A 14,479-nucleotide genomic window follows, 5' to 3' on the forward strand; every position below is an offset into this window, starting at 1 on the left:
AGGATGTACAATTCAATGTTTTCCTTGTATTTCCCTGACTTGCGACTCAAATGATTTCCGTTATCTTTTAAATATTCGCACAAAATTTGGATTTTAATGGTCTTACCGCATAATCTTCTAGGTTTGGTCTCATCATTCTACTACTTAATCCGCTTGATGTCTTCATTAGGATTCTGTCGCTAATTTTGAACTATTTTTAAAAACATAATTAAACTTTTCTTGATACCCATAGGCGGAATTTCCCTCTTTGTAGTACCGTCTTGGCTTTTATTATGATACGTTTGCCCCCACATGGCGTTGGTGGAGGACAAATGAGTCTCATTCCGTTACCGAGGGAATAACCATGGCATTATATTTCATTGGTAGATTCGAACACCGAGATAAAGTACGTGTGAGACACACCGTCGCATCACATCCAAGAACGCCTTCTCACCACACCATAAGACCAATTAAAGGTCAATTATTTGGTGAAAAACATCAGTTATTATATGACGTGTATGGGTATGAATGTTTGTGTGTATGCGAACGTTCATTGTGAATGCAAGCGAGTGTAGTATTCTAAGGAATACATGAAATCCATGTGAGCATGAATGGCTGAATAGTGTGCCCTACCGGCCCTCACGCCACGGGCACCGTGCATCCTGCAGATGGAGATCTGCACGGAGCACGGCCGACGGCTCTTGGCCTACTCGGCTTGCAACTGGAGGATGGGACCCCCGATCACGCTTTGATCGTGACTCGCCGGCGCTATCACGTACAGGCAGGAGTGGATTCCACGGTCGGATACTCAGGGAGAGGAGCAATCCTGAGGCGAGGCCCCCCCTGTCACCTGACCCCCGATGGGGCGGACAGGTGACAGGGGGGGCTCGCTGCCTCCCACGCGTCGACGCCACCCCCATGTCTACCCCACTGGGATGGGCGAGGAGGGCGCTGTGACAAAAGGGGGTCTCTCTCTCTCCAGAATGTTGCCATGCCGCATTCCACTCGCCCCTATGACCGGGGCGGGGGGTGAGTCATGACGGGAGCGCGTCCTTCCGCCCGGCCGAGGTCCTCCCCTCCCTCCGGGGGCGGAAGTCGTCGGTGGGTGTGGGGCCGAGGGGGGGTTGGCACCTACGCGAGAGAGTATCGGAGGGGGCGGGGGACTCGTCAATCGCTTCGGATCCATTCATCCCCCCTCCCCGTGGGATCGAGAGCCCTCCTCCCATTTCGAATGTGCTTAGGGATTTGCTGTGTCCCTCCCACCCTGTCTTCGAAGCCCCCCTCTCCCCCGCTAAACATTAAATCTTGCGCGAGCAACCCCACACGTGCGAGCACTAATGCGTCATACATGCAATTGAGTGCATATGTGCTCATTAGCACATAAACTCGTACAAATACTCGTATACATGCCTGTAGACATTGAAATTTCAAATGAAGTTGGAGAGTGGAGTGTGTTTCAGCAAGGAGCTAACGTTGGTTATTCGCGTTCCAACTTGCAACGGTCGTGTGGATCATGAATTTAAAAATCGAGAAATAGGCCCCGGAACTAGTGGGATCGAGGACCACTTCTTCCCACGGACAATACATGTTTAGTAGCTGGAGAGTTAGGGCTAACGAGATCGTCACTCTGCCACACAACGTCTGGAGAATAAATAGTATTATGTTGATTAAATAGAACTATAATTGATTGGAACCAGCTGCCTGGAGGTTTGTTTGAGCCCTTTCCATCCAATTTTAGGAGTTTTAAGTTGAAATGCAAAGCTGCCACTGGGTAATAACCTTCATTGTAGTCATGAAAACATTGTTTGTATGTGATGAGGACGGCATTTTGTATGTGATGTGGAAGTTTGTTTGTATGTGATGTGGAAGTGTCATTATGTAAAAATATTTTGTCTCTTATCTGTTTTTATGTGTTCGTATGTAATTTTCGTTGTAAGAGTTATCTTTGACCTAACCTGACCGTTGCCACCTGGAAATTTGCCTAATTTCAACGTAATTGTGTAAATAAATAAATGCTCTATCACCGTATTTCGTTGCACTTTCAAGTTCCCCCCTCCGCTCCTCACCTCAGGAGCGATGCCTCACGAGGTCGGCTGACAAGAGCAGGGCGCCACGTTTCCTACCTGCGGCGTAAGGGGTTGCATTGCAATTGGCATGGCCGTAGGTTGGTACTTTTGCCCCTATTATGTTCCCGTTGTGCAAGGCCTGTCTTGGTATGGTGGTGTTCTATCGTCTATCTAGATCTACATAATGCCCCGCAAGTCGCCGCAAAGGCGGGTGGGGGGGGTCCCGGTTAACTAAATATAACCCATTGGAAAACCAAGCAAATTCATGCCAATATACAGCCACAGAGGCGTGTATATGATTCCTGGTTGTCCGAGGAAAGAGTTAAGACTTAAGTCTATCTCCCTTATCTTTGTGGTCTAACCTAACCGAATAGTGTGGGCCCATTATTATTCCTTATTGTCATTTTTAAGCTCGTTTGTTCTGAAGCTTTCTTGAAGTCTAAGTCTCGCTTTTTCTCTTCGCATCTCAAGTGGCTCCCAGCCTAATTCCCCTAAAAGACCAGTCACACTCGTCCTCTTATGGTCACAATTTTCCACGAATCTGACGGATTTTCTCTGGACCTTATCTGATTATTTTAGCCAAAATTTCTCCCAAGGTCTAAGAACTACCCCCTAATATTAACTCTAACTTGATCTGCCGTAGTTAGCACTGAACCCTTACTTCATAGTTCATGTCCTGTTCGCCTCTATCTATGTTCCAAAATTTCTAAATTGCGTTGAACGTCATCATCATCATACCTGATGATAACATTTGACGTCGAAACCTGGGTCGTGTTTTCTATTAAAAGTGTGTGGAATTACAAAGTAATTTATTTCATTTCAACATGTTATGCAAATTCCATAAAGTTACGCCTGAGACAACAAATTTTAGTTAGCACAGATCTTCCCTTCTTACGTCCTGATAGTGATTTAACCTTGCTGTATAGCGCACCAATTTCACCCTTCTTCCGCAAACTTTCCATATCCTCGCACTGCGTTTTCCGCCATGCTTCTCTTGCTTTATTTGTTGCCCGTCTCAATTTATTATTTAACTCTTTGTACTTCATTTTGCCCAACTCAGTGTTTAAATTCTTCTATTTTCTCCTCTCATCCATCTTTGTAATCATCTCATCCGTGATCCATGGTTTCCTTGTCCTTTTCCTGTTAACGGCTCCTATAGTGTCTTTTGCGGCTTTCGATATTCCTTTTTTGATAAATTTCCATTTTTCCTCAATAGTACTCAGCTCTTAACCCTCATCCATGATTTTCTCTATAGCCTGCTGGTACTCCTTCCTTTTCAAACCATTTAATGCTTCTACATTCCATTTCCTAACCCACCGCCCCTGCCTTATCTTCTTGAAACGGACGCTACACTTCATAACAACTAAATTGTGGTCAGAGTCCTCATCCGCTCCCGGGAAGCTGTGCGAATTTATCATACTGTTCCTAAACCTGTGAACAACTGCTGTAAAATTCGATAGTAAGGGATTATATCCTTAAATTTTTAGAGTGCATTATTTTTTTAGTGAACTGCCACTGCTAAATTCGATGGTCTGGAATTTTTACATTTGAATGTAATCAAATGAGCGCGTGGGGATGGACAAAATCCGTTTTCAACCACTCAAGGGCGTTGCGTTTGTGAAGGAGGAATTGGACGGAAAGATTTCGACAGAGCAGTATTAATTCCAATCACAAAAGGGAAAGGCATTCGTATGCAAGGACTAGAGAGCAACAGGTTTGATATCAAGCGCAGAAAAATTGGTACTCGGGATCATCCATATGAGGATGCTAGGGGAAGTGTCTTGGAGAAGGATCAGGTTGGGTTCAGAGAGGGAAGAGGAAAATAGAGTGATGTCATAGCAGCAGTAATGACGTCACTAATGCAGAGTAGCATTCAGGGTACAACAAGGAAGCATTTTTTACAGGCTTTGGGAAGGTGCTTGATCGCCCAAAAAGTGTACAGTTAATAGTGAGTGTGTTGCGGATTGAGTGGATTGGATTAGGAGGTATATGTGATTTATCCGCTACGTGCATCTGTCTCAGACTGCTCAGGTTAATGTGAAAGGTGTGGTTTATATATTTATTTTTATTTGACGTCTATCGGGGCGAGATTGAGACTTCATTACCCCTTCTTCCGCCTAACTTTTATGCGTTACATTGAAGGCAATTCCAAACACTCATGCTCTAGGAGCTGAATTCTCCTAGGCGGGAATTGAACCCGTGGCCTCTGAGTTAGCGGGTAAGGACGGCTGCCCTGCCGCCACCAGCGCTGGAAGCGTTAAGAAAAGGAGTAAGGGAGGGGTGCGCACTATCACCCTTGTTTTGTAACGTATTTGTGAAGCGAATGGTTGAAGAGGGATGGGAAGAACTGGAGATGGATGTGGGTGACAATAATACATCAATTCAGTTAGGTTTGCGGATAATCATGAGTTAGGTAGCCGGTCAGCCAAGGGCGTTGCTGAGCGGATTAGAAAATGAGTGTTAGTAAAGGAATGAGAACCGTGGTAAGATAAACAAATAGATTGAGGTTTACCAGGAAGAGGAAAATTAAGTTAAACATCAAAATAGGAATCCATTGGCTGAAGCAGTTTGCCTATGTCGGAAGTTTTTTGGACCAAAATGGTGAAAGTAGTTGCGACATAAGGAGAAGAACTGCATTAGGCAAATAATCTGTCACAAGGAGGAGGAGTATGGAACATACGTTTCTTACAGTATTTCTGGGTGTTAAATGGTTTGTTGTTGGGCGAGGCTACGAAATGCGTGGGTATTACGTGTACAGGTTTGTGTCCATTCATAATTTACTTTAAAGGTAGAAAACCTTTAATAATGACAGGTGGTCATACGACTTCAGCTCTCCCTTCGCTTGTCGAACCAGCCTTACGGTCGATTACTATGATGTATCTATATGCAGAAGCAGGCAGTGCTATGATCGTTATGATGGAGAAAACAAAACTGCCCTCGAAGAAATTCTTAGAAAATAATAAATCTAAAATGTACCGTTGGGGACACCTTCACATTGTGTCGTCGTAGATCGCTGCGCTCATGTCGTCGAAACTTTCGAAATACGGATTCGTAAACTCATATTTGGGTTTGTAATTTCCGTCGATTTTACTGAAATCGTTTTGAATCCCAAAATCGATATGCAGGAAATAAGTACTACCTCTTGAGGCATTTCGTAGTAGTAGGAGTATTTAGGGGAGGCGACTGACAACTAAGATCATTTGCGCCATTGGGGATGGCCAGGAAAGGGTGGAGAGAAACCCGGCGTCGGCATTAGCTGGCTCTAAACAAAAGACGCCTAGGGGTCCGTAGCTTAACGTCCCATGCGACGGGCATCGTACTCACTCAAAGTACCCTCAACAAAGCACCTCAAGTAGGGATCAAGATACCACTGAAAAATATTCGACACCTCCGGGATTCGAACTCGGGTCCTCTGGGTGGGAGGTCAGTACGATAGCCGCACCCCACCATCTCTTGAGGCATTTCCCTCCGGTTGTAAGTGTATCATAGTGAGTGGCGAAGGCTAAAATATGGGAGTAGGAAATGATAGGGGAGCCTGTTAATAAGTGGTGGCATCTGCATCTAAGCCTTACCCGACATGCCCGCCAACAGGCCTGTGATAGTACGTAACCCCCATTCACTGCATAATTGGATAGCAAATAGAGGTTTATGGTTCTCTGTTGCGTGCGTACAACATGATGCAGTTTCAACCATTAAATGATGCAATTTATCCATCGTACAGACAAAATGAAATAGAACAATGACACAATATTTATTTTTGATGACCATGCTTTCACCGAGTAACATCATCAGGTGGCAATGGCGCCACACAGTGGTGAAGCCATGGTCATGGAGAAGTACTGTTGACTGTGGAATTGCTGTCTCATTTTGTTGGTATGCTGGTTTACAGATATTTCATTGCCCGTGTTTTAATAAAGTGTTGCTTTGCTTTGTCCTGCTGGTGTTCTGGAATCATGCCACTTAAGTAAAAGTCCCTGATTCTATTGGTGTTCCAGTCAATCTCCCTGATCTGATCCAAATGGCTTGATCTGCCAATATAGCGATGGGCCTAATGATTTCTTCTGCGATATGCATTAAAGAGTATCCTGTACCATTTGTATCGACAGCACTGCCATCATCAACAGAACCTGTTGATGATGGCCATGCCGTCGAAACATCAAAACTAAATGTCTGTTCTCTCTCTTTGTTTCTGTGTTTAAATGTTTAATCAAAGTGTATATGAAATATATTTGCAAGTGTGTATGGATACATATATATAAATATATATATTATATATATATATATGTATATATGTGTATGTATATATATATATATATATATATATATATATATATATACTACCTTGATCAAAAAGTTCCCGGAATAACCACCGTGTGGCGCTCCCATCGTTCCGATTTGAGTTCTGTTTTTTTTGTTAAATTGGTACATCTGTTGTTGATATTCCCTTTAAATCTTAGTGTCATAACTTGACATTTGCAAAAGTTACGTAGCCAAGAGTACATCTATCTCTGTGTGTGTTGGCGATTTTTTACAATTACAGAAATGGATTTAAATTTGCAACAACGAACTTGTATTACATTTTGCGTAAAAAACGGATTTAGTGGCGCACGGACGTTGGAAATGTTGGAAAAGTGTTTCGGCAACGATTCTCTAAAAAAAACGGTCGTTTACCAGTGGCACGAGCGGTTCAGAAGTGGTCGTGAGTCAATCGAAGATGATGAACGCAGTGGCAGACCATCGACATCGAAAGTCGGTGAAAAAATTGATAAAGTAAAAGAAATGTTGGTCAATAACCGCAAATTAACCATCAGAGAAATAGCGGAGGACTTGAACATTGCCTATGGATCCGCCCAAGACATTGTGGTTAATGATTTGGGTTTCCGTCGTGTAGCAGCAAAGTTGGTGCGAACTCAAGACCTCAATTTCATGCAAAAAAGAGACCGTGTTGACGTCGCAAAAGACATGATTTGCGAGGCTGAATCCGATCCCACATTCATCAAAAGGATCATTACTGGAGACGAGACGTGGGTTTATGAGTACGACACGAAATCCAGACATCAGGCAAGTGAATGGCGTTCACCAAATGAGCCGAGACCAAAAAACCACGTCGTTTTCAGTCAAAAAAGAAGGCAATGCTGACGGTTTTCATGGATTACAACGGTGTAGTGCATCATGAATTTTTACCAGAAGGCCAGACAGTAAACAAAGAGTATTATTTGGGCGTTATGAGACGTTTGCGTGAAGCAATTCGCCGAAAGAGACCAGAAATGTGGGCAGAAAACTCGTGGATTTTGCACCATGATAACGCACCGTCGCACAGTGCTATCATTATTCGTAATTTTTTGACGAAAAATGCAACAAATACCATCCAACAGCCACCGAATTCACCTGATTTGGCTCCCTGTGACTTCTTTCTGTTCAATCGAGTTAAAAAACCATTACGGGGAACGCGTTTTAGCAGCCGAGAGGAAGTAATGGAAAAATCGCAGGAAGCACTGATGGACATACCGAAAACCGAATATAAAAAATGTTTCGAGGATTGGATCAAGCGCTGGCATAAGTGTGTTGCAGTCGATGGGGATTACTTTGAAGGGGACAATATAGATTTAGATGAATAAACTTGTATTTTTAATTTTCTGAATAAATTCCGGGAAATTTTTGATCAAGGTAGTATATATATATACATATATATATATATATATATATATATATATATATATATATATATATATATATATATATATATATATAAGAAAAGAATTATGCTAGGCAAAGAGGCTTTCGCAAGGAGGGCGGAGTTGATGACAGGGATGTTGAATAAGGATATTAAGAAAAGGCTCTTAAAAACTCTTATATGGAGCGTAGCTATGTACGGTGCGGAAACGTGGTCATTGAAGCAGGAGGATAGACGTAGATTGGAGGATTTTGAAATGTGGGTGTGGAGAAGAATGGAGAAGGTGAAATGGACCGAGAAGAAAACAAATGAGGAAGTACTTGGTATGGTGGGCGAAGAGAGGGGTTTGTTGGGAGCAATCCTATGGAGGCAGGAAAAGTGGATGAAGGGGGTGTTGACCGGCAGTGGGATGTTGAAGACTGTAATTGACGGGAGAATGATAGGCAAACGAGGAAAGGGCAGGAACAGGATAGGGATGTTGGACGGTATGAAGGGAGGAAGGAAGTAGTCATAGATGAAGAGAGACCTGATGTAGAGTAGGTTGCTGGAACCTACCTTAACCAGTAGATTACCTCATAATAATAATATAATATTCATACATATATATATATATATATATATATATATATATATATATATATATATATATATATATATATATATATATATATATATATATATATATATATATATATATTGTATATGTATATGTATATGTATATATATATATATATACATATACATATACATACCACACATCACATATCAAATACGAAAACCCACCACATGGTGAATACACATTTAATCAATCACTTGGATACAGATATAAGGAAAAGAGCCTTGTGCTTAACCCTATATGGGGCATGTGAGGGTCCAATTCGAAGGGCATCAAGAGGCTGTTCCTTAAACACCCTCGGCCATGTGCACAGCTTCCCCGGAAGGTACCTAACCAGATTGTGTGAAGTTGAGAATGTCCAGTGGGAACAGCCCAATGAACTCTTGGCTGCAGTAACATTAACACTGATTCACTGAAAGAAATAGAAAAGATTATAGTGACTCCTTCCAAAAGTAATTAATTTGGAAATGCTTTTGTTTTATCATGTGTGGCTAAATATTTGATTTTTATGGTTTTCAGGTAGCGGTGGGTAGTCTGGCAGAGAAGGCAGGCCTGATGGCTGGGGATGCCGTTGTCCGTGTCAACCAGACTGATTTGTTCAACCTGCGGCACAAGGAAGCCCAAGACTCCATTGTGCGCGCCGGCAATAGCTTTGAGCTCAGTGTTCAGAGGTGAGAGTGAGTGTGGCATATCTATTCTCTGGTCAAAACATTTGTTCCACAGTCAAAGGCTTCCACACTAGGGCAATCGGGCATTTTGCCTACTATCTTTAAAGATGTGGAAAAGTGGATATCATGAGCAAACTACTCCTTAGTAAAATATTATATTTGAAATTTTTTTATCAAAGTTAGTGTAAATTCAGGCTATTTCTATGAAATATTTTTAGATTCCTGTAAAAGGAAGTGCATGAGAAGAATAACGATTAGGTTTGTCTGAATGGTTCTAAGTATTTCCAAAACCTCAATATATGATTATACCATTGATGTGAAATGATTCTTGGGTAAAGTTATTTTTTCATTTTAAAACTATTAAGGTTCTCTCTGCTGGCTCAAGTTTGTTTCTAATTTCTAATAATTTATTTACATCACCAATCCATTTAGTTCTAATTTTCAATGTAAATGGCTATGAATCCACATCCTGGAGAGAGAATTGTTTGAAAAATGTTCGGTGTTGTTAAGACTCATGTCCAATGATCATTATGAAATAATTTCTAAAATCTGAGGGGCAGTAGTCCCATGGATAGACCTGGGAAGTACTGATCAGAGGGCCTGGGTTTGATTCTGCGTGATGCGGATGACCACCCTGAACTATCTATATGTGACCATCACTGCTAGGGTGTCTTGCAGGGGTGAATGGGTACCAAGCTGACAGCTTCAAAAATTAAGTTTTTGTTAATTTTAAGTTAATATGTATTTATATAAAATTTCTACTTTTGTTTTGTTTGGCATGGAAACATAGTTATTGAAGCAGGGTGATAGACATAGATTGGAGGCTTTCGTAATGCTGGGTGTGCAGAAGGATGGAGAAGATCAAATTGACAGAAAGGAAAAGAAATGAGGAAATGCTAGTAATGGTGGGGGGAGAGGGGATTGCTGGGAGAAATCATAAGGAGACAGGAAATATGGATTCAGAGCTGTCCGCAATCAAACAATGTTTACAAACTACTAGAAGGACCTTATTCTAATTTTCAGGGGTGGTCAAACTTCATGGAAACCTCAGGTGACTCCTGTTGGCACAATGAGCAAACCAAATGCATCTGTGCCTCTCACTAACATCCAGCCAGTAACGAAGACATCTCTGGCAGCAAGAAAATCGGTTTGCATCAGTTTTAATTCTTAAAATGTATCTTAATCTTAGGATTTGAAACTGCATGATATTTCAATTTTTAAAATAAAATTCCTAACTGACCAATCAGTAGTTTCAGTTTGTAGGCGACCCAAGAAAATTTAGAAAATACATTTCTTCCAATATTTATTATAAGTATCTCTTAACATGATTTAAAATTTATTAAAAGTTCTCTATTTTAAGATTTAATGGAAAATCTGGGATAAATGGAGCCGATCCCAATAGACATTCCACCTTCTGTCAATGTTGCAATGGCAATTTGACACAATTCACTGGAGCATGTCATTCTGGCTACAAACGTAGTGCCTACTCTTCCCTATAATCTTCCACAGTACTCATACATCAATGAATACTTCGTCTCATCAAAATATTATAATTAGGTGCTCAAATATTTCTGGAATAGTAATGATTTGCAGGAAACGTGCTGTGGGGTGAAATTCATTCGCACGTATCGTAATTTGTGAATATTGCATACTCCTCGTTTCTCTAGAATGACCAGAATTATCCTTATCTTAAAATTGCACTGCTTCTGCAGTCATTTTGACCACCAAATATTATATCTCAATTTTTGCCAAAAATGTTAAAAATTTCGAATGGCATTTTAGTAGTAGATGATAAATGTTTGGTTGGTTATTGGGGTGGAACTTAGAACAATGAAAGTTAATTGAAATAATGGTTGAAGGTGACTAATCACAGCTTTACTTGCACTTTTTTATGGGAAAGATAATTTTTTTCTCAATTTGACTCAAAAAGTTCAAAAAACTATAGTACTTCCTACATTTTCTAATATACTTTTAGTTTGTCATTCCTCTTATTGCAAACATTTACTTCCTTAAGTTTTTGGTTCAGTATTTGTATGCAGAAATATATGCATAATCTACCTCTTTTATTTTTAACTTTTTCTGTTTTCCAATTTGATTCAACTGTTTCATAGCTGCTAGACAAACAATACTTGAAAATTGACATGGAAGTGTTCATGATTCTCTAGAAAGCAAGTGACCGCAGCAGGCATGCAATTCATTTGTGATGATTTTCATATAATATTTTATAATGTAATAAGATATTAGTAATTTTCTGGTCCTTAAATTTTTAATGTTCCCTATGGGTCCAAGATTGGAGTACTGCTTTTAAATGGGCATGCCCTCAGAAAACATTGTATTTAAATGTTGCAGATTCATTTGCACAATCAAACAGATGTGGTTGAATGAAGTAAACTGATGTTATAGTGAAGACCTTGTAAAATAGATATATTAATTAAATGACCAACAACAGAAAATTGTATTTCATGAGTGCTTAGCATGTAAATTGAAATATCGAAGGGAATGGAACTATGTATGATACAAACAAGTCAAATTAATGGTAGTGGTGAGATGATTTAGAAATGGCGCCATCTTTTACTAACTTTTGTATTTTGTGTCTTCATTGTGATAAAAAAGTATAAAAAATTGTGAAGGACTAAATTTCATTAAAATATATTAAATATACATATTTTTTACCAAATGAGTGAGGGTGTAAAGATAAGTTTTCCCATTCCCAGGTCGTTTATGACTTCACCTCAGTTGAGCATATACAACGGGGTTTCCTTTGCAAGTAAAGTGCGCTGATTTGGATGAAGACATTTTCTTGAGTGAAATCGTTGTGAAAATATAATTTCTGAAATTAGAATAATATCTTCTAAACCAATGATCTACGTATGTATAAATAATCAGCAATAGGTTTAAATGCATATTTAATTTCAATATTATATGTTATTACATATTTGAAAAGCAGCTTATATATTAAAAATAAAATCCGATGTAAGTCATGTACCAATTATAAATTTTGGCTAAAAAAGTGAAAAACTAGGGTCTCAAAGAAAATCGTCTGAAAGAAACTTATTAATTGCCCGATGAGAAAATTGAAAGCTATCATTCCCCATTCCTTATTACTGTAAAATATTAAACTCACCAGTTTCTAATCACAATCACTTACTCCTGACAGGAACAGGCACCAATTGGAAGCGGACACAATGTATCTGCAAAACCATTTGGAGCAGTGCCTCAGGTCAGTGTGTTTGCTTGCTTGTGTGACATTATAATAATTTATGTATTTTGCAGTTTTATTGTAAAACATTTGAAAACCATAATGCACAGAGAATGCAGTTCAATATCCTGTATTGCTCATGTCTGGTTATGAGAGGTGCAATGATGCACAAATGAATAAGCTAAAAATGTATCAACTTCCAATGCATATAGTGTCCACCTCAATGTGTTTGTTTGTGAGAGGTTAAATGATGAAGATATGCATGAAATGTAAACCTTAATATCCATTTTACCTTTCCCATCCTTCTCCACACCTAAATTTTAAAAGCCTCCAATCCTCAGCTATCATTTTGGTTATGTTTCTTGCCTCAATGACCATGTTTCCATGCTGCACAAAACCAAACTCCTTGTCAAAGTTTTGATGTGCCATTTCTTTATATCCGTATTCCGCATCCCTGTCATTTCCCTCCTCCATATGAAAGCTTCAATTCTTCTTTTTACACAAGACAAACCAAAACACAACTCAGCATACTACTCGCCAGCAAAGCCCGTCTTCATCCCTGTATACTTCCTTCCTCCCATCATTGCGTCCAACATCCCTATCCTATTCCTTCCCGTTTTTTCGTTTGCTTAAATTTCTCCCCTCTATCACAGTCTTCAACATCCCGCTGCCGGTAACTATACCCCATTCATCCACTTTTCTTGCCTCCATAGGATTTCTTCCAACAAACCCCTCTCTTCGCCCATAATACCAAGTACTTCCTCATTTGTTTTCTTCTCTGTCCATTTCACCTTCTCCATTCTTCTCCACACCCACATTTCAAAAGCCTCCAGTCTATGTCTATCCTCCTGCTTCAATGACCACGTTTCCGCGCCGTACATAGCTACGCTCCATATAAGAGTTTTTAAGAGCCTTTTCTTAATATCCTAACTCAACGTCCCTATTATCAGTTCTCTCCTCCTTGTGAAAGCTTCTTTGCCTAATGCAATTCTTCTCCTTACGTCCCTACTACTTTGACCATTTCTATATTCTGATTTTATTCTGATGTAATCAAATAAGAAATTGTTTTTCATTCCATATTCATGTACTTATTTTTAATGGACTTATCTGAAATGAGTAAGTCTCTCATTATGATTAAATAGAATTCTCCATTGACCCGTCTGATTGGAACAACATTCATCTGTCGGTTCTCTCTGCATTATTATGCTTCGATGTCCTTATTTGTAATCACATACAACTAAAAATCTCTCGTGAATTGGTTTCATAAATATTCATGCAATCAATGAATGATTTATTTATTCATTCTCACTTTACTGAAGTGAACAGCTCATGCTATTGATTAGAAACAAGATTAATTGCCACGATTAAGTCTGTTCTCTGATGACATTTCAAATTGCTGTAAACTTATTTTATTCAACTATTTGACGGCCCTAATCCTTCTCTTAAAATGCAGGTCAATGGAACTGAACCTATTAAGGCAATAGTGAACAAGCAGTACAACACTCCTGTTGGCATGTACAGTGAGGAGACAATTGCGGAAACACTCTCTGCACAGGCTGAGGTCCTAGCTGGTGGTGTTTTAGGGTATGTTGTATGAAATTTTGTCTCTTAAATTATATCTTAAATTTGGGATGTTGTTGAAGGTTCTAAATATTCAAAGAGTAACTGCAACTGTTGTCTATTAAAACTTTTGAATGGTTGATTAAAGTTTGCTTGGAAGAAGTCTAAATGAGACTTGACCTTGGAGTTAATTCTTTCAGAGGGAAAATTCACCCATGACCGTTTTAATATTATAGAGTGCTTGATTGTGGCAGGTGACTGAAAATAAGATTTCTTTGGTGAGGATCATATTACCTTATGGTTTTTGAGGTCCCAGCATGTTCGACCAAGGCACTTTTCTGAAGTGAAATCTGAAATACTAATTTACATAGAGAATGTCAATGAATTTATTAGGAATTATAATTCTTCAAAATGCTGGGTATATTCTATGCCACATGCGACCTTTCATTGCATTTTTTGTCATTTCTCTATACTTAACGTACGTATTAATTGTCATCCCCGCTAGCATGATGGCATCAGTTACACCTTATTTTTCTCATATTTAAGATGAGTCCTTTCCTTAAAAAAGAAAGCACTCATGCAACAAGTGAATTTATAAATTTTTATTTCAATAGTTACTCTGTGTCAATCCATTGGTAGACAAATATTTGACTTAAAATTCATGAAAGTCAGTAGAAAGGGTATTATACTCCTCACAGTTGGAATTGTAAGGCCCTA

The 14,479-nt window shown here is 39.5% G+C and overlaps 1 protein-coding gene across 7 annotated transcripts in view; it reads left to right on the top strand.

The window, feature by feature from the left end:
* Zasp52 (Z band alternatively spliced PDZ-motif protein 52) overlaps positions 1-14,479 on the top strand; it is a 154,180-nt gene that overhangs the window by 92,668 nt on the left and 47,033 nt on the right. For all 7 annotated transcript variants that reach the window (XM_071586348.1, XM_071586344.1, XM_071586346.1 and 4 more), the window contains exons 2-5: positions 8,855-9,006; positions 10,027-10,150; positions 12,161-12,223; positions 13,656-13,786. In XM_071586348.1, coding sequence (XP_071442449.1) covers positions 8,855-9,006; positions 10,027-10,150; positions 12,161-12,223; positions 13,656-13,786 — 470 coding nt within the window. The remainder of the gene's footprint in view (positions 1-8,854; positions 9,007-10,026; positions 10,151-12,160; positions 12,224-13,655; positions 13,787-14,479) is intronic.

Source organism: Hetaerina americana, unplaced genomic scaffold (genome assembly GCF_022747635.1).
Source record: "Hetaerina americana unplaced genomic scaffold, ioHetAmer1.1.p SCAF_22, whole genome shotgun sequence".
NCBI lineage: Eukaryota > Metazoa > Arthropoda > Insecta > Odonata > Calopterygidae > Hetaerina > Hetaerina americana.